The sequence below is a fragment of the Erpetoichthys calabaricus genome, chromosome 4 (assembly GCF_900747795.2).
Source record: "Erpetoichthys calabaricus chromosome 4, fErpCal1.3, whole genome shotgun sequence".
In the NCBI taxonomy this organism is placed as follows: Eukaryota; Metazoa; Chordata; class Cladistia; order Polypteriformes; family Polypteridae; genus Erpetoichthys; species Erpetoichthys calabaricus.
In genome coordinates, this window is record NC_041397.2 from 25,531,086 (window position 1) to 25,554,868 (window position 23,783).

At 38.6% G+C, this 23,783-nt stretch overlaps 1 protein-coding gene across 1 annotated transcript in view; it reads right to left on the reverse strand.

Moving 5' to 3' along the window:
• Positions 1-23,783, reverse strand: part of LOC114649897 (FRAS1-related extracellular matrix protein 2-like) — a 369,649-nt gene that overhangs the window by 191,350 nt on the left and 154,516 nt on the right. Inside the window, exon 3 of the mRNA XM_028799269.2 lies at positions 17,671-17,817. Within this exon, the coding sequence (XP_028655102.1) occupies positions 17,671-17,817 (147 nt within the window). The remainder of the gene's footprint in view (positions 1-17,670; positions 17,818-23,783) is intronic.

The window sequence follows — 23,783 nt, forward strand, 5'->3', positions numbered from 1 at the left end:
TGGCCAATGATGGCTTGGTCGGCTACCAAGAATTGGCGAATCATGGCTCGTGTTGGCTACCAAAACTCAGAAAAGGCGGGCCAGCCTTTTGTCAGTTAATGTATTCTGCAAAAGCTTGTTCGAGTCTGCACACAGACGCTTTGCGATTTGCGTTTCATTTTGAACTTTCTAAAAATGTTACTCATGAGTGTCGGTTTGTGCAGATATATTTACATTCACGTACACATTTTTGAATGATTTTTTAACCATTCTTGGTGCAGTTTATTACATTTATTAAATTTGTGTGCAAAACGTGTAAAGACAGATATAATAATGAATAAATATAATAAACATTGAATTGTATAATCATAGTTTCATTTTTTATGCTTAACACTAATTTCACAAATTGTTCATATCAATGCTAATACAGAATAATAATAGTTATACTCGATATTAACATTGATGTTATAAAATATGCTTATAAAATAGACCTACATCTTTAATATTCAGACGATTCTAATCATGCTGTAGAACATGTTCTACATAAGTTTGCATATGCTGGGTTTATGTCCAAGTGTCTGTTGATGGCGTTCTCATTGGATAAGCAGAATTCGGCCAGCTCTCTGACACTTTTAGTACTGGCCTTAAATCTTACTTGTACATTGTCCTAGTTAAATGTACTGTATGTCCTGTTGATTTTGTATGCGTATAGATCTGTGATCGTGAGTCCTTCCTTCTGACGGCGTTGCGATGTTCCTGTATGCGAGTTGTAATTCTTTTTGATGTTTGTCTCATGTATACCGCTGGGCAAAAACTGCATGGAATGCTATAAACTTCGTTTCATGATTCTGCTGTCGATTTCTTGTTTTTTGTTTTGAAAAGGGACAATGCGCAGATTGTTCGCGGGTTTGTGTGCTATTCTGATGCCTGATTTGGCCATTATATAAAAGATGATCCGCTGTGGCATCCCCTGACGGGAGCAGCCGAATGAAAAAGAAGAAGAGGAAGATATATATATATATAATTAGCTAAATTGTGTTAGTGCTGTTTACTATAAGTATATAAACATTTCCCTTCACAATATTTACAAATATTTATTTTTACCTACTTCAAATTAATTAAATGTCAGCATCAACTAGAATATATTACTTCCCAAATTTTATAAATACATACAAACACAAGGCTGTGAACTATTATTTATTCATTCTTATTGTGCTTTCATTTTTATTGTACCCTTCTTGTTTATCTGTGCAGCCATCTGAGACCATGGTAAAGGTGCTATATAAGTAAGTGAAATGCGTTATTATTTATTATAATTATGATTCAATAGAATTTGCAGTTTGTTTAATTGTGATTTTAACTATGCTTGTTGTCCATGTGTTCCTTAACAAATCAATCATTCATTAAACAGTTTTTGTTTAGTCAAAAAATAAAAATAAACAACTAAATCTGCAAAGCAGAATTCAAAGCACCATTCATCGAAGAGAAAGTTTAAAAATATATATATTTTAGAGATATATTCTTTCATTCAGCAATGTGCCATGAGCGGGATTCGAACCCGAGTCTCTATGATAATTCTTGGTAGGTCGTCTCTCAAGAATCGCAGCTATACCTCGACTAATATGTGATATCCTTGCCGCAACAGTATCAGTTGTTGACTGGGAATCAAAAGGTCACGAGTTCGATCCTGCACGACTCTCTTTTGAGAAGTGAACTGCTGTTATTTTTACTATTTTAGAATAAAAAGATACATTTGATTTCAGTCTGAAACAGCCGGTGTAATTTATAATATTTGTAAAGGTTAGCTTTGTTTTTGTTTTTTTTATTCACTTTCCATTCCCTCAGTCGCATTCAGGATCCTTCCCTACCCCATCTGACACTGCTGTTTTCACATAAAGACGCGCTATAGCTCTGCATTGTATCACGATACATACGACCGCATGTTTTTTTTCCCATGATCTTGCCAGTCCCCACATGTTGCTGTATGCTGTTTCTTTTGTACTCCAGAACATGCAGAGGAAACATAGTAACGAGCAGTAACTTCAGTGCTATATGCAATCATCAGACACTCTCCATCTGACACTGCTGTTTTCACATAAAGACACGCTATAGCTCACCCAAGGAGCACCCTTCCTACATTTACGACATGTGTACTTGTGTTGCAGTGTACACACCTCTCTGTGCTATGGTTCCTATTACACTGAACAAGCACCTGTAATTTGCAGCTCTATTCATTATCTCAAAACAAATATATGTGACGTTTTGAAGAAATCATTTTATGACGCGAATAGTACCAATCAGAAAACATCGTCAAAGTAATGCAATATATTTGAAAACGAACAGCATCAGATTGGGTGTGATTTATACTGCCGCTGTTACTTAGAGTCAGATCAGAAGCTGAATAAGCTGAATAAGCTCCTGTTCTGACTCTAAGTAAAAAAGCATGAATTAATCTACAGAAATAACCGCGATCGACATTTTAAACTTAACAATTTACAGTGCATACCAATTTATAAATTTTATGTTCGTTTGAGGCTACAAAGAAAAAAAAAACACTTCCTCCTCAGCGGGGAATCAAACTCGGGTCTCTATGGCGCGGTAGGGCTGCCATGCTCTGAGTCAGCAAATCTCAGCGTTACACCATGGAAGATGTTGTGACATCCTTGAACCTTTTGTGAAAGTATTTATTTGATGTTTGGCCATCAGGCTTCACACATTCTATAGTTTATGCCTACATTTTGTAACATTTATTACTAAAATATGAAAAAGTTTCTGTTTTAACAATGTGTTTACACAGATTACTGTAGAAACGGAATACACATGAAATGCATGTGTTCCAAATAACAATCTATTTTTTCCACTCTAAAACTCCAGTTCAGTCACTCCCAGATAATCAAACAAGGCATGAGCTGGGAAAACTTAGTGAATATTTTGCGATGGTGGGGGATGGAATAGCCGGCTTTTTGCTGTTCGTCTTAATCGGCACATTTAGAAGACAAAAGAGAGGTGAGAACGGTTTTAAGGTGGGCCGGATCTACAAGTTTTTTCGTAGATTGCTTCCAGCCGTTGTTTTAACCTCGTTTTAAAGGATTGTTTTTTTCTAGTGTGTTTTTTTTAACCTTCTGTTTTTATGGATTATTTATTTAATGACTTTTTGTTTGGACACTGCTTTGTTGTTTTGTTGTTTTTAATAAAAGCACTTGACACTTTTGCACCATTCCCTTTCTTCATTTATTGTGCCTCACTGCCGAGCTCATCGGTTACATTACCGACGGTGTCGGGTTCAAGAGCTCCCTGAAGCTGTATGGGAGCGTGGAGAGAACCCACATCGTCACATTTCTTTGTTCAGAACTGTGCACAATTCAGTCCATTAGCCAGTAAAAGCATGTCCGTAATACCAGGAGCACACTCAGTTGCCCTACTGTGCTCAGCTCCTAGTAGTGTTACGCTTTAGCCAGGGCTCCAATCCAGGTCGATGTTGTCTTTGTCTGTTGCTTTTGTTTATTTATTTTTTTTTATGATGTTTTCCAATATATTGTGTTTGTTAAGTTCTGTGATTTGATAATATGATTTTATATTGTGTTTTCTGGTATTTGATTTCCTGTATATTTGTTAAACATTTTAATTTAGTTGGTGGCATTGTGCTAAGTGTGCAAAAAACGGCAACGAGAAAAAATAAAGATCGAGGAAAAGATACTGTCAAGAAACAAGCAAAAAATCACCAACAAGAAGCCCAGAAAATATGAAAGAATTGCTAGAAAGAGCAGAGTTATCCAGAATTTTGATCACACACTGCACACGTCTGGGTCAGCACATAAAAAAAAGAGCACCATCTATCGGTACATAAAAATGGCAAAAAACGACAAAATAAAACTAAACAATGTCATAGAGGAGTGACTGCGACTGTTGTACAACTGAAGCTCTCCTGCATTGTTGTATTGCCATGCTGCTGGTGCTGGCCGATGACGAGCCGATGGCTCATGCAAACTTTCAGAAAAACACATCAATTCCGATCTGACCATTCTCTTCTGTATCCACATCAGACTTGAGTCACATTAAAAAAACTGGACTTGAATCGCTTTGGCCTATTAATGTGAACACAGTTTTTTTGTAATATCACCAGAATTGCATACACAACCTGTAAAGTGGTCTGACTAGAATTAATTGGGCATTGGCGTTGGCATACACCCATTCTAGGGCTTTCCTCTATTATTTCTGGAGAAAAGAAAGTCACCTTAGTCAAGCATAACACGAGGCAAAGGAAACAAACACTGGAGTAACGTATGGGGATGGAACTTGCGAGTGAATGGTAACTTCCTAATTTGAGTTTCTATTTAATAATTGTTACATTAGCTCTGTTTGAAATATACTGAAATAAACTGGACTGGGCAGGAGATTTGGCTGTAATTAATCAATTATGAGTTGTGTTGACTACATTGTAAATATAAAGTAAATGCCACAATAATCCTGTTGCGTTATCATAAAAATAACACCATTCAAAGGTTTCTTGATTCCCAGTTAATGCGTACTCTATTGTTAATTGCTTACATTAATGGTAAAATTAATGAAAAGACATAAATTGCCAGACTGGTGCCCTGATTAGTTTGCATTATTCTTGTCTTGTGTTTATTGTGCTCAGTGTGACGCACTGATGAAAGAGGAGAAGACGACAGTGAATGTTAGCTAAGACAGCCTTGTGGGGTGACCTGGAATAAGTAAGCCAGCAAAAAGCACATGCCTCATTGAGCAAATAATGTGCTTGTAAATCTTTTTGTTTTGTTCAGGACATGCAGCGAAGGCAAGTCATGGAGTTAATGATCATTCTACAGTTTTGACGTGTTTGCTTTTAATTTATCATTTTCACATACAATTAAATAAACCCACTGTGGTCAAGGCTGTGGAAAACATCCCTTTAGGTAAGCATTTTGCTATCCCCTTCGTGTGGACTGAAACCTTTTAATGAAATGGTGATTGATGACTTAAAAAGTTAAGCAAGGGGGATGAGAGAGAATACCAATACGTTAAATACACTAAATGTATCCTTCGGGGGGTTTAGGAGCAATCCTGCCCATGACCTCTAACCTATGTTCACAGCTGAATACATCTAATCACCCCATCTGTCAACGATTTTCTTTACATGTCACTCTCCTTTGTCTTGGCCGTTGTTATAAAATCGACAGGCAGTGTGGCCTAGTAAATAGGGCGTTGGACTGTAAACCACAAAAACCAGTTAAATCTCCTGAGCAATGTCCTTAGTTAAACCTTAGCAAGTTGCTTAACCAGCCGGTGGTTTTTATTTACTCACCAAGCTTGGTTTTCCATTACAAGGTTTCAGGGAGCCACCAGAGCAACACCTGGTCCAAGGCAGGTCCCATTCTGAACTGGACGGACATTAATTTACAAACACACCATCACTCAACCAGGGCTCATTTAGAACAAACACACAGAACACTGAATGAAGACGTTAAACTAAAGTAACTGGAATTCATGAAAAGCATGATGGGGAAAAACCCACACAGATATAGCAAGATCAGCCAGTTCTATTCAGACAGTGACCCCAAGACCCCAGTGGTGTAAACCGGCAACGCCTGTGCTATGGTGTAACCATACTGCCCTACCCACCCTTCAAATTTAAGAAAAAATGTTTTTAATATTTAATGGCCTCGCATATCAACTTGGAGAGGGGCATCTGCCTAATAAACAGTTTAGCAGTACAAAAGAGCAAAAGACACGCCAAAATGGAAAATGAAATGGACACCCCACAACCTTTCATAAAATGAGGGACGTCCCTCATACTGGCCTGCTGAGCGTAATACATCCAACAAGTACTCGAGGTGCTGCCACAATGGTAAAGTAGCTTTACCACCTTTGCGGGAGCCACCTGTGTCTTTACAACAGCTTCTTACACAGCAAACATCAGAAGCTAAAAATTATCGTGAACACATTCAAGAATACAACTCTTCTCTAGCATTTGCTTCCATGGGTGCACAGATAACTCAACCTCCTGGCCACGGACCATACTGTTTTAAAACACACGGGCAAATTTATCACCAAGTCTCTCCACTATATGCTAACACTTCTACCTCTCCAGGATATGGACAGTTGTATGTTTTTGACACAGCGCAAGCTACTGAAGTACGCTTACAAAATAAAGCAAACTCTGCATGCAGCGAAAATGTACTTCTCCGGCTAGATTCCATGCATCAGCCCCTTCGCTAAATCATACAAACACATGCATGAAATCGCTCAGTCCAATCCAACAGCATCTGTATGAATGGTTTTCAAGGAAAACCCTAGGAAGGATTTACGACGATACATGTCACACCCATGTTGCAGTGATTTTCGTCAGAGAAGATGGCGAACCACCTGCCGAAAGGAACATTTGCATCTATCCCATAGGCAACTCCTGTAAACAGATTTCCACGCTCAATATGAATTGCGATCCTATGGTTTACCCACTTTTATTCCATTATGGAGACAATGGTTGGCACAAAGATTTACAACATGTTCCTGATAAAAGAACCGCCAAGCGAATTAAGCTAACTCAATGCCAATTTTACGCGTACAGATTAGCAATGAGGAATACATTTAGTATTTTGCACTCCAGCAGCAAGCTATTCCAACAGTACGTCATAGATGCATATGTTAAAACAAAGGGAGCGCGTCTCAACTATCTCAGATTACATCAACAAGATCTGCGCGTGGAACAATACAAAGGACTATCAGACGCACTGCAAGCAAACACTGAAAATAACTACGTACGTGTAGGCAAATGATCGTATTACCATCCACATTTCCAGGAAGTCCAAGATACATGCAACAAACCTATCAGGATACCATGGCCATAATATGTAAATTCGGAAAGCCTGATTTATTTATCACTTTCACATGTAATCCTGCTTGGCCGGAAATTCTACATGCACTGTCAGGTACCCAAAGACCAGAGCACAGACCTGATACCAGTCTTCAGCCATGGTCAGTTGTATGTGGCTTTTTCTATGGTTAGATCTTTCCATTCATTATCTGTCTTCTCCACCAAAACACCTATTCACAACTGCGTCTTTCAAGAAGTATTTATTTCTTCTTGATTTCTGAATTCCTTTCTCACCGTTTTCCGTTCCTATTCTTACACCGCCGTATGCTACGGCGGGCGTCGGCTAGTATTATTTATTTTGGTTTCGTGAGTTGGTTACCTTACATTTAATTATTACAGGTTTAATTCCAAAATGGCCTTGTTTTTAAAGACTTGTTTTATTTAACAATGGCTCTTTTAATGCCAGAATGTTTTTTTTGGAATGCCTCTTTTCATGATAGTTTTGTCACTTGTCATTCAAGATAAAGACCACCAGGCCATACCTGTTCCTGTTAGTTATCATTTGCTGTCAGTTATTTCTGCCGGATTGTAGGCAGTAGGCTACCAAAGATGTCTAGTGCTACTTGTATTCAAACTGTTATATATCTAGCAAAGCAATATTATTGCTATCTTGGTTTGTTAGCCAATTGACTCCATTTTATCTACGACATACACCGATCAACCATAACATTAAAACCACTGGCAGGTGAAGAGAATGACATTGATTATCTCATTCCAATGGCACCTTTCAAGGGGTGGGATATATTAGGCAGCAAGAAAACAGTCGGTCCTTGAAGGTGATGAGTTGGAAGCAAGAAAAAATGGGTACGTTTAAGTATCTGCGTGACTTTGACAAGAGCCAAATTGTGATGGCTACACGACTGAGTCAGAGCATCTCCAAAACGGCTTGTGGGGTGTTCCCAGTACGTAGTTATTAGTATCTACTGAAAATGGTCCAAGGAAGGACAAACGGTGAACCAGTGATAGGCTCATGGCCATGGGGAGATCCCACAGAAGAGCTACTTAATGTTGGCCATGACAGACAGGTGTCAGAACACAAAATGCATTGCAGTTTGCTGTGTATGTGTGCTGCGTGGCCTTAGACCAGTCAGAGTGCCCATGATGACCCCTGTCCACAGTTGAAACCACCTACAATAGGCAGTCGAGAGTCAGAACTGGACCACGGAACAATAGAAGAAGTTGGCCTGGTCTGATGAGTCATGTTTTCTTTTTAAATCGTGTGTAAATCTGGGTGCATGTCGTTTACCTGGAGAGGAAATGGTAGCTGGATACACAATGGTAAGATGGCAAGCCAGTGGAGGCAGTGTGATGGTCTGGGCAATGTTACTTTGACTTGTATCACCCACCTAAAGATTAATGCAGACCACACATTCCTTTTTCATGGCAATGGTATTCCATGATGGCAGTGGCCTCCTTCAGCAGGAAAATGCACCCTGCCACACTGCAAAAATTGTTTATGAATGGTTTGAGGAACATGACAAAGAGTTCATAGTGTTGACTTGGCCTCCAAGGTTCCCCAGATCTCAGTCCAATCAAGCATCTCTAGGTTATCCTGGAAAAACAAGTCTGATCCAAACAATGCAATACAATGCAATTTATTTTTGTATAGCCTAAAATCACACAAGGAGTGTCGCAATGGGTTTTAACAGGCCCTGCCTTTTGACAGCCCCCCAGCCTTGACTTTCTAAGAAGACAAAATGAACGAAAACATGGGAAAGGCAGTTCAAAGAGAGACCCCTTTCCAGGTTGGTTAGGCATGCAGCGGGTGTCAAAAAGAAGGGGGTAAATACAATACAATACAATACAATACAATACACAGAACAGAACACAAATAATCCTCAATACAGTATAATAGTGCAATAGAAATATTACAAGTACAGAGCAGAATTCAACAATAGATGATATTACATAATACAATTTGGATCCACAGAGGCCCTATTTCGAAACGTACAGGACTTGAAGGATCTGCTGCTAACGTCTTGGGGGCAGATACCACAGGACACCTTCAGATGTCTTTTGGCGTCCACGCCCCAAGGGGTCAGAGCTGTTTTAGGGGGGCATGAGGAGGACATACACATTATTAGGTGGTTTTAATGCTGTGGCTGATTATGGTGCCAATAACAAGTACTCACTCCTTGAAAGATTTCACCTTTTATTGTTATACAACATTGAATCACAGTGGCTTTAATTGGGGTTTTTTGACACTGATCAACAGAAAAAAAAAACTCTTTAATGTCAAATTGAAAACTGATCTCTGCCGAGTGGTCTAATATGTGCTTTGTAAACCCCTCAAGAATGAATGCTAAGGGTGGCACATATAACTTATAAAGAGATTAGGATTTTGTAAGTCAGCTTTATTATTATTATTATTATCCCTATTACTACTACTACTACTAATAGATGCCTGGCTTACTGTTCTACTGACCTTCATTCTTTGTCTAGTGGGTAGCAAGTCCACATAATAATAATACATTTTATTTATATAGGGCCTTTCCCAAGCTCACATAGAGGCTCAACAGAGTTTTCTTTGGGCTGAGCCCAACTGGCTTAAATGGGTCACACTGCCAGCAAGTAATTCCTAACAAATCCTCTGATGAAGCTATCAATTTACCTCTGAATGCATTTTCCCATCCTCACTTACAACCACAAGCTCTGGATGTTGACTAAAAGAGTGAAATCATGAATGCCAGCAGAGAAAATAAGATTCCTGGACACACCATAGCACACCACAGCCATACCACTTGCACTTTCAGAACAGGCCATCCACCTGAAGCTAAGCATTTTCAGGCCCGGCCATTACTTGGATGGGAGACCATCTAGGAAAATCTTGGCTTAGAGCTAAAAGAGATGTTGGCGAGACCAGCAGGGGGTGCTTACCCTGTGGTCTAAATGTGGATCCCACAGAGCCACTGTGTTGTAAAAATGGCACCGTCCTTTGAATGAGATAGAAAATCAATGTCCTGACTCTGTGGTCACAAAAGATCCCTGGGCATCCTTTGTAAAGTGTAGGGCGTATCCTGATGTCCAGGTTAAATTGCCCACCATGGCCTACTCATTCTGGCCCCCTAATCATCCCCTGTCTTCAATTGGCTTTCTCTCTCACCACTTCACCAGCTAAAGTGTTGTGAGTGTACTGGTGCAAAGATGGCTGCCAACGCATCATCCAGCTGAATTCTACACATTAATGGTGGTTGAAGCGGCTCCCCGCTCACTGAAGTGCTTTTAAGTGTAAGAAAACTGTGATATAAATGTAAGAAAAATGATTATTATTAATTTTAATTAAGGTTGCTGGGCTTAGCCTCTTTGATAGGGTAAGGATCTCAGCAATCTTTAGTACCTCACAGTGGAACTGCTGCTTTTCCGGATCTAGAAGAACAAGTTGAAGACTTTTTTTTGGAGAGACAACTTGAATATTTCTCTGGTGGATTCAGTTGTTCTCTCAAAGGACAAAAATGATCCCTTATCTGTCTCTAAGAAAACACAAGTGGAGGGTCTGAATGACTACTGACAGGTGTCCCACTTTCCAGTTGTGATGAAGTGCTTTGACAGCTTTGACAGCCTGGTACTGGGACACATTAAACAGAATATTCCAGATAGTCCGGATCAACTCCAGTTTGCATATCATCACCATGGGTTCACAGAGGATGTCCCTTGCAGTTTGTATCATCCTGCCACATCTGGATAATAAAGTCTGCTATATTACAATGTTGTTTATAGACTAAACCTTTGGATTTAACACTGTTGTACCATCAAGGACCACCAACCTTCTCTATTTAGGACTCAGCACCACCCTTTGCAATTATACTGAGCATCAGCTCAGACCCTCCACAGGGTAGTGTGCTGAGATACCTTCTGTACTTGTTAGTCACCTATGACTGCATGGCCAGACACAGCTCCAAACCCATCATTAAATTTGATGATGACAACACCATCATAGGCCTGATCACCAACAGTGATGAGACAGCTTAGAGAGAAGCTGCTGACTCAGTGGTACCAGGGCAGTAATCTCACTCTTAATATCGTCAATACCAAGGGGTTGGTCAAAGAAATCTGTGGGCAGCTCACATTTCCCCGGCTGTTCTGATGCACCTCTACAGGTACACAACAGAGTCCATCCTCTCTAGCTCCATAGCATCCTGATAAGGTATCCCCTCGCCTCAAGAACGTAAAGCATTGCACAAGATGGTGAAGGTGGCACAGATAATTACTCGCACTAAGCCACCTTTGGTTTAGGACACATACAACATTCACTGTCTTAGAAAGGTTAACAGTATCATTAAAGACCTCAGCCATCATGCACAGCTGCTTTTTCTCTTTTTTTTGCCATTCTAGAAAACAGTTCAAGATGATTGGCATGTGTGCCAATAGATTCAGGGACAGTTTTTACCCATAAGTTGGAAGGCTGACGTGCAGTCAACCATAACAGTTCAAATATTGTACATATTGTCACACACATGCACTTGGGAGACAGCTTATGGGCTCTGGTAATAGTAGTTACCCACCGAACCAGGGGTTGGCACTGTTTGCTAATGTCTTCCGTCAAACACGTGAACATGGGAGGCAGCTAAAGGGCCTAAATGAGAGTAATTCCTCACCAGATCTGGGGGAGGCGATGTGCACTGACTCTTTATCTCACTTCTCTGCAGACCAGTTATGGGAAATACCGCCTAGCCCTGATAATGTCACTTCCGGTTCCGGCCCCAATGACATCACTTCTTTTTCCGGGCCCATTGATGACGTCACTTCCGGTCCCGACCCTGATGACACCACTTCCTCTGCTTGTCTTTAAAACCACCATTTTGACCCTCTCAAATCAGCTCTATTCTGGACTCTGATCTGTACACTTCAAGTACACTTATTAACTCAATTTGCAGCCAGAAAATAATATACGGGTGGCTGCTTCAGACCTTGCTGTGGCTTTTGTCGATTTTTGTCACACTTCTCTCTACTTCCCTCTGCAGAACGGTAGAGCCATTCCACCTCTGATGTTACTTCCGTTGTCCACCCTCCTGGACCTGTCTCTTTCTGCCTGGAAGCCTTATGACCAGCAGTTTGGCCATCTTGGAGTTAGTTCTATTCTGAATACTGATGTGCAAAACGATTCTTTTTAATGATTTCATTCAGTTCTCCAAAACGATTCCAATCTTTGAATCACTGAATAGTTTACTTCAAAAACAACATCAAGCTATATTCTAGTTTAAAATCTACAAAAAATACAAAAATATAAAATAAGTAATTCACACATAATAATATTAATAATAATCCTCTTATTGAATTTTGACAATATATAAAATGTCAACAATAAATAAAAAAAAAAAACAATCGTAGAAATACAATCTTTGAATGGCACACATATCACGATTAAACTGTGAGAACATTGAAATATAACTAAATAAAATTATTTTCAGTTTTGGATTAATCTCCTTCTTTTATATCTTGTCCTTTCCGATGCAATCTGTCATACATATATCATCTTGTCTTCAGTTTGCCAGCAACTTACAATGATTCTCCTATCAGTAGGGGGCACATTCATTCAATCAGTCCATGTACTGAGACGGCCATAGTTACTCAGTCAGAGTGAACCGATCAAGGGGAGATGCTTTAACCGTGTATACTTTTCATTTATTTATTGTATTTTGTCAACTATTCTGTGAAGATATGCAGGTAAGAATTTAAGTGTTCTGTGTAAACATGAAAATAAACTCGACTTGACTTGGGGTGTTCTGAACAACAAGGAATCTCCCAGGAGGATTTGGAAAAAGTTGTCAGGATTAGGGTGGCCTTGGCTTTTGTTAGCTTGGTGTGTTACCAACGCAGCGATCACAGGCCAAAAGTGGATTTTAAAAAAAGTGAAATGGCACCCTTTTCAGACATGGTTTCTGTCTTGCACCAAATTCTGCCATGATATCCTTCAACCAATGTAAGCCTGAACAGGATTAATGTTAAACGAAACTAGATGGAAGGAGAGACATTTAGATATGCATATATGGTAAGCTACAGAATTATTACTCCAACACCAAAGTATTGTCCAAAAATGGAATGCAGCCATAAAAAATTAATGTAACTTAATGTAACGTAAAGCCATAAAGACGCTAGTGAAGGCTTTATTGTTAAAACTAAGAGAGGCAAGGAAATGCTATTAAAATACCACAAAGGTCTTTATGTTTACTTAAGACCTAAACAAAGAGCATATTCGTTTAATTGATATCCTTAAACATGTCAAAGATATGAATTATGAGTTAAAGAGGAATTTTAAAGGTTTATGACAATATAAATGTAGGGGGACGTTATATTTAACTTGGCTCAGTGCACGCTGAGCACCCTACAGCTTAAAATTAATTTTTACCTTTTTCAGACCATTCCCTTCTTTTCATCTTGACTTAATTTCATACAACATCACAGCTATTTCTTCTTCAGTTACCAAGGAAAATGACTTCAAATAGAAACAGAAGGTTGTTGTCTGCCTTGTGGTTTAATTATTTTATTTACTTTCAGGTATAGGCAGATCTTGGGAAATGAGCCCACATTAGGAAAATGAGGTGGGCTGCTAAGACACCAGCAGAAACTGGGATAAGAAAAAATGCCACTGAGTGCTCAACAGGCCTATTGCTAGTGGAGAGTTATCTGAAGTATTGAGCACTACAGAAGGGAAGATCACCAGTTGAAAGTGGGGCTTATGGTCATTAGGACAAGTTGGAGGGATTTACTACAGCTTGGAGAGCCCACATTAAAGGCCAATTAAAAGACTCAGTCATCTGTTTTCTCAGACAGACTTATTCCATTATGTGGGTGTGGGGCATAACAGGTGCAAGGTATAAATTGGCCCTAAAAACAATGCTAAGACACACATTTAAAACAACCATCCTGTGCCTAGTATCCAGTAAACTTCACCCACACACCTTTGGGGTGGGGGAGAAATCAGGAATACCTGCAGAAAATATACAAGACACATGGAAAGTGTTCATACTCTGCATGGCCAATGTCTGGGGAAGGGGATCAAACCCACCCTTCTGAAGGTGTGAGGCATCCACCATACATTTATTCATGTTCAGCCATTCCCAGGAGTCAGAACTTGACTGCCATGTGCATTAATAAGTGTAATACTATGCTTTGGGGTGAAAAAATGGTTCTTTTACAGTTAAATAAGATTAGTAGTATTTAATCACTGTGGATATTAAGATTACTATAGGGTCAATTAGGTTAAGATGCAGGTTTTAAAGAAAATAAGATAGAAAAGTCAACTATATCTCTGATAGTGTGCATCCAACAGGCAGATAGAATCCTTTTTAACAGAAGGTTTGGTCAGCACAAGAATGACCTTAGGAATGATGAAGTGTTTTTCAGAGACAATGAATTCTGGGATGTATGGAAATTTATTGAAGAATACTAGAGATATGCAAATTTAAAATCAAATATTAATAGGGTGTTGTTATTAGTGGAATGTATACATTTAAGTTCAGATAAACTAACCAGTGTGTATATGCTTGTAAGAAGATGTGAAATAGCTGCTTGGAACTTTATTTATGCATTTAACACATTCTCATATTTAGCTTAAAGTAACTTCACTGAAAAGTAACAAGATGATTGGAAATTATCAGTTGTCTGATTTTGTCTGATTCAGCTGTTGCTGATTTTTATATAATCAGCTACCGAAAGCATTGTGTAAAACAAAGGGTTTTGAGAATGCATTATGATACTGAGAGGGAGGGCGTAAAAGATATGTGACAGAGACAGTATTTAAGAGGCAATGAAAGGGACGAAAGTACGGTGATACCTAAAAAATTAAAATATGCCCCAATGGAGACAAGTGTTAACAGGACAAAGGCTGAGCAATGGCATGCACTTTAAAATAGCACCTCAGCTAGATTAAGAAAAAAGGACTCCCAGTTTATACAAACATCTCTTTTGGTTTAACTTTTGTGAAGCTTATGGACATTGACCTAAATCATTCAGGTTGTATGTGTCCATCTGTTTTAACTTCTAGTATTTGATATGCCTGGTTTCTCCACAAATAAACAGAAGTTTAATAGTTCACTTGATTCACGAGTGAATCATTAAGAGTTGCACAATTCTTATTCACTTGTGATTTTAATTTTAATTTTCTCTTGGGAACAAACAATGTCTAATCTAATCTAATCTAATTCTGTAATGGACTGTCTTATTTTAATACATATTATCATGCTTTGTGTATGAAAATAGGATAATGGAATATGAATTATCATGTTAAATATATATTTAATTATGGAAGAGAAGGTCTGTGATACGGTTTGCATATTTGCAGCTGGAGATCCACAAAGGGAGAAAAAATGAATCACGTATCATAAAGTAGTTTTTATTCCTGAGCTTTCAAACCCTGCCAGGGGTCTTCATCAGAGGATAATGCATAGACTTACAAGAATCAAAGGCAATATATAGCAAAACATTACGTTGGGGTGGGGGGCAGCGGTGGCTAAGTCAGTGTGATGGGGGGGGGGGTATTGGGTGTACAGTTTATTTATTATAAACATGTTCTTCTTAAGTTTGCATATGCTGGATTTATGTCCAAGTGTCTGCTGATGGCGTTTTCATTTAATAGCCAAGATTCAGCCAGCTCTCTGCCACTTTTAGTACTGGCCTTAAATTTTACTTGTACATTGTCTCAGTTAAATGTATGTCCTGTTGATTTAGTATACGTGTAGATCAATGAAAGTGAGTCCTTTCTTCTGATGGTGTTGCGATTTTCCTGTATGCGTGTTGCAATTCTTTTTGAAGTTTGTCCTATGTATATCGCTGAGCAAGAACTGCATGGAACGCTATAAACTGCGTTTCGTGTTTCTGCTATCGATTTCTTGTTTTTAGCGTTAAAGAGGACCGTGCACAAATTGTTAGTGGGTTTGTGTGCTATTCTGATGCCTGACTTGGCCATGATGCGCGCTGTACCATCAGACACCTTGTGGTGATAAGGGAGGGAGTGCCAGGTGGGGTGGGGATTCTGATTCAAGTCGATTGTTTGCTGAGTTTTTTGGTGTCTTCTGTGTAAGCTCCGATTAATGAGTGTTTTTCACTTTATTGCTGTGTATTTGTAACATCTAGCATTTTGTGGTAATTGTCTGTATGACATCTTTAAAATCTGAGTCTGAGCTGGTTGATTAGAAGAAACAGGCAGCTTTCCGACAGCGAGAAAACCATGTTCAACTCACTCCTTCTTAGATCAGAGCAAGTATAAACTAGGAACTACCATATATAGTCGGGTCTTGAAACCTGAAAAAATCGATCATAAAATCAGACCCCGACTTATACGCCTGTTCAAAAATGCGACCTTTCATTTTTTTTTTACATCTTCTTGCTTCCTCCAATCTCACACCAGTTTCTCAGACACATTGAATTTTGTTGCAGCAGCGCAGTTACCAATTTCTTTCGCCACGTCAACGACTTTTAATTTACAATCAGCCTCATATTATCTTCTGATCGAACATAAGGGATGCTCTTACGATAAAGGTGTATGAGAGTGTGAGATACAAAAAACACAAAACTGTGCAAACGTCACTTCAGAATAGCTCGGGAATTACTGTGTGGTCACATAGGCACAATACATAGAAAAAAGGGCAGTGTGCTCTGTGGTACTCTTTCAGGTGGACGTTAGCATATCATAATCTCCTGGATCAATAGGGTGAGTTTTCCGCATTCGACTTATACGAACAACATTAGAAAAAACTGGAAATTATACTGTAAAATCAAGCCCCGACTTATCCACGGGAGAACTTATCTACGAGTATATATGGTACATGTAAGCTCTACATATACAAGGACGAAGATGAAATCTGACCTTGACCATAGACTACAGTGAAAAGCTGAGTTGGTAGAAGTTTGAAGGGCATAAGTTATGCCCAAACAGACTTAGTCAAAGAGAAGCCCAAACATGATGAGGAGTCAGACCCTACACTACAATGTCCCATTGGCCCAATAGATGCATCAAGGAAGCAAAAAATAAGTATAAATTCAGAATAATTCAGAAACAAAGAGAGTCTCTTTCATCCCATCCAGCCAAAGACGATGTCATATTAGAGACCAATCAGTTCACTGTGATGGAGAGCCACCCTTTGAAGTCTACCAATAAATTCTAACCAATATAAAGCTGGTAGACATTTATCAAACATACTTTAAGTTGTTATTGTAGCATACAAAACATTAATAACTGGGTTCTGAATGCTTATGCCAGCGGAATATTTTAAGTGGAAATGTTTACTTTTAAAATACCTGCCAAAAAAAACTTCTACATTTTTTTTGCCTTGAGCAAAGAAGCAGAGAGAAGAAATGAAGACTGGAACAAGATATGCAAGTACCACTTTAAATCTAGCAACATTAGAAAGCTTTGGAAGAGTCTGAATACTTTTTAAAATTACTGCGGGCAGGAAGGAAAATCAATTAGAATTCTGATGTACCAACAGATGAGCTTCTTTATACCTGATGGGTAAACTGGCAAGATGCCTGTTATCATGGGGCATATTAAAAATGTAGGACTACATAGGCATGCTGAGGATATATTTTATATTTGTTGCATCACAATAACATAGTGTGCAGTACTTTGTATTTCCTGAACAGACTTGAACAAAAGTTATTCCTGGAAAAAATTGTCACCATCCTTCATAAGGTTACTGACCATGTGATGTTATTAAAACCCATTTACTTTCTGTTTTATTTTAATTTGTAAAGAACATGTACAAATGTTTAAAGTAAATCTGACAAATCTACAAGAAGAAATAGCAAAATTTTCTATAAATGTTAACAAACCTTTTCCAAATACTTAATTACGTAAGATTTGAGTCTGCAACACTTACTAACAAATGAAGTTTCACCCAAGTAGCCCCTGCGTCTCAGTACCACTTCCAGAAACTTGGACTCCTCATCCACAACATAATACTCCTTCTCCAGGGAGATCCATGCCCAGTTCAGACGAAAGTGCTGGTTCTTCAGCTTATTTCCCCCTATAATTATAAAAAACAAACATTAGATTAGATTATCAGTGCTTTTACCCAACAAATATATACAGTATACTGCACTTATACCCAAGGAGAGAGTCAAATTTTTACCTACTGGCATAAATATATTGACTTTTAGTACTTATTTCTTTACATTGTCCTCAACTGAAAATTGTTGTTTTTTTGTTAAATATCACACTGTATAATATAGAATGGCAGATAAGAAAAAAATATGCACATGTGTTTAGTAAATAATGAAACCTGTTCATTCAAATGCTGAAAACTCAGAGCTTTTCGGCTTTTCTGGTGCAGCAGAAAAAACTGAGATTTGGTATTGATGTGCCATTGTGACTGAGAGTTGAATTCATAGCAGTAATACCGAAACGATGCATTTGCCAAAAATCATCAGGAGCTGATAGCAGTCAGCGAAAAAAAAGTTTTTGACAATTAGGATGGCTGGCAACACTTATCTATTGATATAATTGATAAGCGGGATGAGGCAGAGTAGAGGAGTCAGGTGGGAGACTTCCTGTTTCCTGGTGCTTGTTGAGTTTTGACCAAAGAGCTTCTACATCCAGTCACTACTTAGGGAGTGGATGTAGAGGTTGTGCACTGCTACAATTGCTTGGGGGTGCACGTCAATAAAATCCTGCACTGGTCTCGTAACACAAAGGAACTACTAAAGAAAAGGCAGAGCAGGTTTGTTTTCCCTAGAAGACTGTGTTACTTTAAGTTTGGAAGTGACATCCTTCACATCTTCTACAACTATGTGATGGCCAGTGCTATTTTCTACGCAGTGGTGTGCTGGGCTGATAGAATCACTTCAAGAGAGGCCCACCGAATCAACAAGCTAATGAACAAGGCAGGTTAAGTTATGGGATGCACTCGGGATCCCCTGGAGGTCGTAGGAGAGGGGAAAATGAAAACAAAACTGAGTGGCATTATGAACAATACTGCACATCCTCTCTCTAACACAACAATACTGAGGACTTTCAGACAATGAATCTTTCAGAAGATGTTTATCAAGAATTGTGATTGGGGGTCCTTTATACTAACACCAATACGCCTGCATAATGCCACACTGTGATAGCCAAGTCAAGTTTTCTTTCTTTTTAGTCATTCTCATTATTCAGACCATTTTATGTTTGTGTATATATATTTATTTATATATCTACCTATGTATTTATTTATAAAAAGCCAAATTTACCTCAGGGGACAAATAAAGGTTCTATCTATCTATCTATCTATCTATCTATCTATCTATCTATCTATCTATCTATCTATCTATCTATCTATCTTCCATCCATCCATCCATTTTCCAACCCGCTGAATCCGAACACAGGGTCACGGGGGTCTGCTGGAGCCAATCCCAGCCAACACAGGGCATAAGGCAGGAACCAATCCCGGGCAGGGTGCCAACCCACCGCAGGACACACACAAACACACCCACACACCAAGCACACACTAGGGCCAATTTAGAATCGCCAATCCACCTAACCTGCATGTCTTTGGACTGTGGGAGGAAACCGGAGCGCCCGGAGGAAACCCACGCAGACACGGGGAGAACACGCAAACTCCACGCAGGGAGGACCCGGGAAGCGAACCCGGGTCCCCAGGTCACCCAACTGCGAGGCAGCAGCGCTACCCACTGCGCCACCGTGCCGCCCTATCTATCTTTAGAATTTTAATCAAATATTTGTAATCAATACAATTTTTACAATTTAATACAAGTATATACTTAAATGAAGTTGTATCAATGGATTATTAAAAGCATAAGGAAAAAGACTTAAGGGAACTAAAAGGTTAACTAAACATGGCTTAAAGCTTGAGCACATGAGGGCTGCCTCATCTTACGAGGAACCATCAAGGTAATTAATAAGGTTAAAATAAAGTAAATGAGTAATAAACACCCCCTTACAAAGTGAGAACAAACTACTGAGGAAGCCCAAACAACCCTTTTATAAAATTGTGATAAGAAAAATGGGAAAATTCGTAGGACACCCTTATTAACAAAGCAGTATTTAGAATAATAGAAGAATCGACATTTACATGAAGTTACTGGTGGCTGTAGCCGATTGGATAAGATGGTAGAATTCTACACATTAATATTCAGATGACGTGATGAATTATATAAGGTAATGGTAATGGAAAAGTATAAAAGGGAATGAATTGTTTTCTTGATTGCCCACTCCATTTGTGCATATTTATTTGCAAATATAGAATCATTCTGCATTTTCATCTGGTCTTCGAGAATGATTTATTTGAAAACAGAGGTAAGCTTTTTCCTCAACATTCTATCTATCTATGTTGAAAAAGAAAAAGGAGAATCATTTGATGGGAGTGTATTAATTTCTCACAAAACTGAATACTGAAGAATGCCCAGGAAGGGGTGGGTGACAAACTGGCAGAGGTCTCCAGGACATGTCACTGACTTTATCTTTTGACTTTGCGTTACCACCAAAATTGAACACCACCAGGAATGTTAGACTGGATTTTTTGTTTTCCTCTCTTCCATTATTAGCTGGCCATAGCTCACTGATGACGTTACTAGGCAGAAATTGCATGGATTCATTTACATTAATTGGTTTGGACCTGCTTTATTTTACTGTGTGTTTAAACTAATGTGTATCTTTACATATATACTCATTACATAATTGGGAATTTAGAAAATTGTTTTTTACCTGTGAAATTATCTGCTATCACTCAGTGAAGAGCACTACATGAAAACTAAATGAACTGAATAGTAAAGAAGAAATGTCTGAAGCACTGAATCTAACAACTAGCAAAGAAATCCACAGATAAGTCAATGTCTTGTTGTACTGTATATGCAGCATGGTGTTTTTGTTTTCAATGTGAGGTTTTGATTAATGTTTTGCCTGTTTGCCTTAATTTTAATTTATCTACATTAAACTTGTAAAAGTGTATGGTAGACTGAGGTTATGATTGAAAGTGGAATTTATAAGAATGAACAGCAACAAATTTAAGAAACATAACCATATCTATATTTTTGAGACCAGATAGTCATTGTATTAATAATCCACTATTTAATTAAATACTAAGGTCTGTGTTTCCAATTTTAGTTTGGCTTTGGTGACACAATGAAAGAGGAAGTGCGAGAGTGAGATGTACAAGTAACAGTGTATGAGCCACGAAGGGAGAGTCACTTTCAAAGACGGAAAACATAAAACTGGACAGGAGGTGAGAAAGGCACCTCAAAAATAATGAAAGAATATGAGATGCAGTGTAATGGGAACACGCTCAAGAGAGGGAGCACCAGTTAAGAGGCGTTCATAAACACACACAAATACAGAGGGAAGGCACACGTAGGGCAAGAAATAGCAAATATGTTTTAATTATTCTATTACTTGTCTGCACCAGGTACTGTGGCTAGTGAAAAATAAAAAATGAAATGAGAATGAAAATTATAAAAAAAAATAAAAACCTTAAGAGTCAAACCCTATTAGTCAAAACAGCCCCTGCTAAAAATAATTCTCATCAGACTGCCACAGAGTTTTAGAAATGAGCTGCTTCACAAAATGTGTATAACAAATACAAGTTGTGTCGGTAACTAGCATAACAAAAGAAATGAGGATTACTTCAACTCGCCTAATGCTGTCAAGGGATTTTTCATAGGATGTCTCACTAATTAATGCAGCCGGAATACAAGACACTGAAATTACCAGGTTGTCAGAATCATGTAAGTGGTCTACTGGCAGGTATTTAGCTCAATGAGGTTTGTCTTTTTTTTTTTTAATATCCAAAGTGGTGACACATGATGGGGACTTTCTGCAGCTTTGTACCCAAAACACATCAAAATAAAAGAGCGGCACTCTTTGTAGTTCTGATTATGTGAGAGTCTGCCAACATCTTGGTTACCTTGCTGTAGCACTTAATTGGTCTTTATACCTGCTGGATTAAATTTAAACACACGCTTTTTGTTAGGCTTTACCTAATCTCAACAAAAGACAGATGCTACTTTCTATGTTTCTTTGAAATGTTAATTTAAAACGAAGAGTGTTTGTGCCCTCAAGGCATTCGGAAACACTATTCTTTGAAAAGGCAACTGTAAGTAACCATGCAAGTCCCAGAAGCTTATCAGCTACACTGAGTCTCATATAAACAAGACCCCCATCATACTAAGAGCTGAACACAGTTAATGGACAATACTTGAATGGTGCCAAGAAGTGGTGCTGCATTCTTTAGGTAAAGTAAAATAAAAATTGTGATATGGGCAGTCAGAAGACAAGTAATATAATTAAAATAAGAAAAAAATCCAGGAGAACAACACTTGATCAGAATAAAGAGTAGATTTATATACTGGAGCTAAATGATCTGTAATGTACGTATTATAAAAAAAAATAAGTACAAAGAAAAAATCTATCTATCTATCTATCTATCTATCTATCTATCTATCTATCTATCTATCTATCTATCTATCTATCTATCTATCTATCTATCTATCTATCTATCTGCACGTCTGACATTGTGGTCAGCAACACAGGAGCGCCACAGGGGACTGTACTTTTTCCAGTTCTGTTCAGCCTATATACATCGGACTTCCAATACAACTCAGAGTCCTGCCATGTGCAAAAGTTCGCTGACGACACTGCTATCGTGGGCTGCATCAGGAGTGGGCAGGAGGAGGAGTATAGGAACCTAATCAAGGATTTTGTTAAATGGTGCGACTCAAACCACCTACACCTGAACACCAGCAAAACTAAGGAGCTGGTGGTGGATTTTAGGAGGCCCAGGTGATCATCAGAGGTGACTGTATGCAGAGGGTGCAGACCTATAAATACCTGGGAGTACAGTTAATGATAAACTGGACTGGACTGCCAATACTGATTCTCTGTGTAAGAAAGGACAGAGTCGACTATACTTCCTTAGAAGGCTGGCGTCCTTCAACATCTGCAATAAGATGCTGCAGATGTTCTATCAGACAGTTGTGGTGTGCTGGGGAGGCAGCATTAAGAAGAAAGACGCCTCACGCCTGGACAAACTGGTGAGGAAGGCAGGCTCTATTGTAGGCATGGAGCTAGACAGTTTGACATCTATGGCAGAGCGACGAGCGCTCAGCAGGCTCCTGTCAATTATGGAAAATCCACTGCATCCACTAAACAGTGTCATCTCCAGACAGAAGAGCAGCTTCAGCGACAGACTGCTGTCACTGTCCTGCTCCACTGATAGACTGAGAAGATCGTTCCTCTCCCAAACTATGCGACTCTTCAATTCCACCCGGGGGGGGGGTAAACGTTAACATTATACAAAGTTATTGTCTGTTTTTACCTGCATTATTATCACTCTTTAATTTAATATTGTTTTTTGTATCAGTATGCTGCTGCTGGAGTATGTGAATTTCCCCTTGGGATTAATAAAGTATCTATCTATCTATCTATCTATCTATCTATCTATCTATCTATCTATCTATCTATCTATCTATCTATCTATCTATCTATCTATCTATCTCTTTCGCAGTGATACTAATGAGGATGGTGATTATTATTACAATAAACACATTTCTCATATTTCTTCCAGACACACTTTAATCACGCTTGATGCCACAGGATTTAACCTGTGAAACTCCAACTAGTCAAGCAAAATTAAATGTCATATCTATTACATAGTGCCTTTCACATCTATCTATCTATCTATCTATCTATCTATCTATCTATCTATCTATCTATCTGTCTGTCTGTCTGTCTGTCTGTCTGTCTGTCTGTCTGTCTGTCTGTCTGTCTGTCTGTCTGTCTGTCTGTCTGTCTATCTATCTATCTATCTATCTATCTATCTATCTATCTATCTATCTATCTATCTATCTATCTATCTATCTGTTAGTTAGTTGGGACAAAGACACTTTTTTCCTTGATTTTCCAATCTGCTCCACATGTTTTAAATTACAAATCAAACAATTCAGATGTGATTAAAGTGCACATTGCAAACTTTCATTTAAATGGACTTTCATACATTTTGTT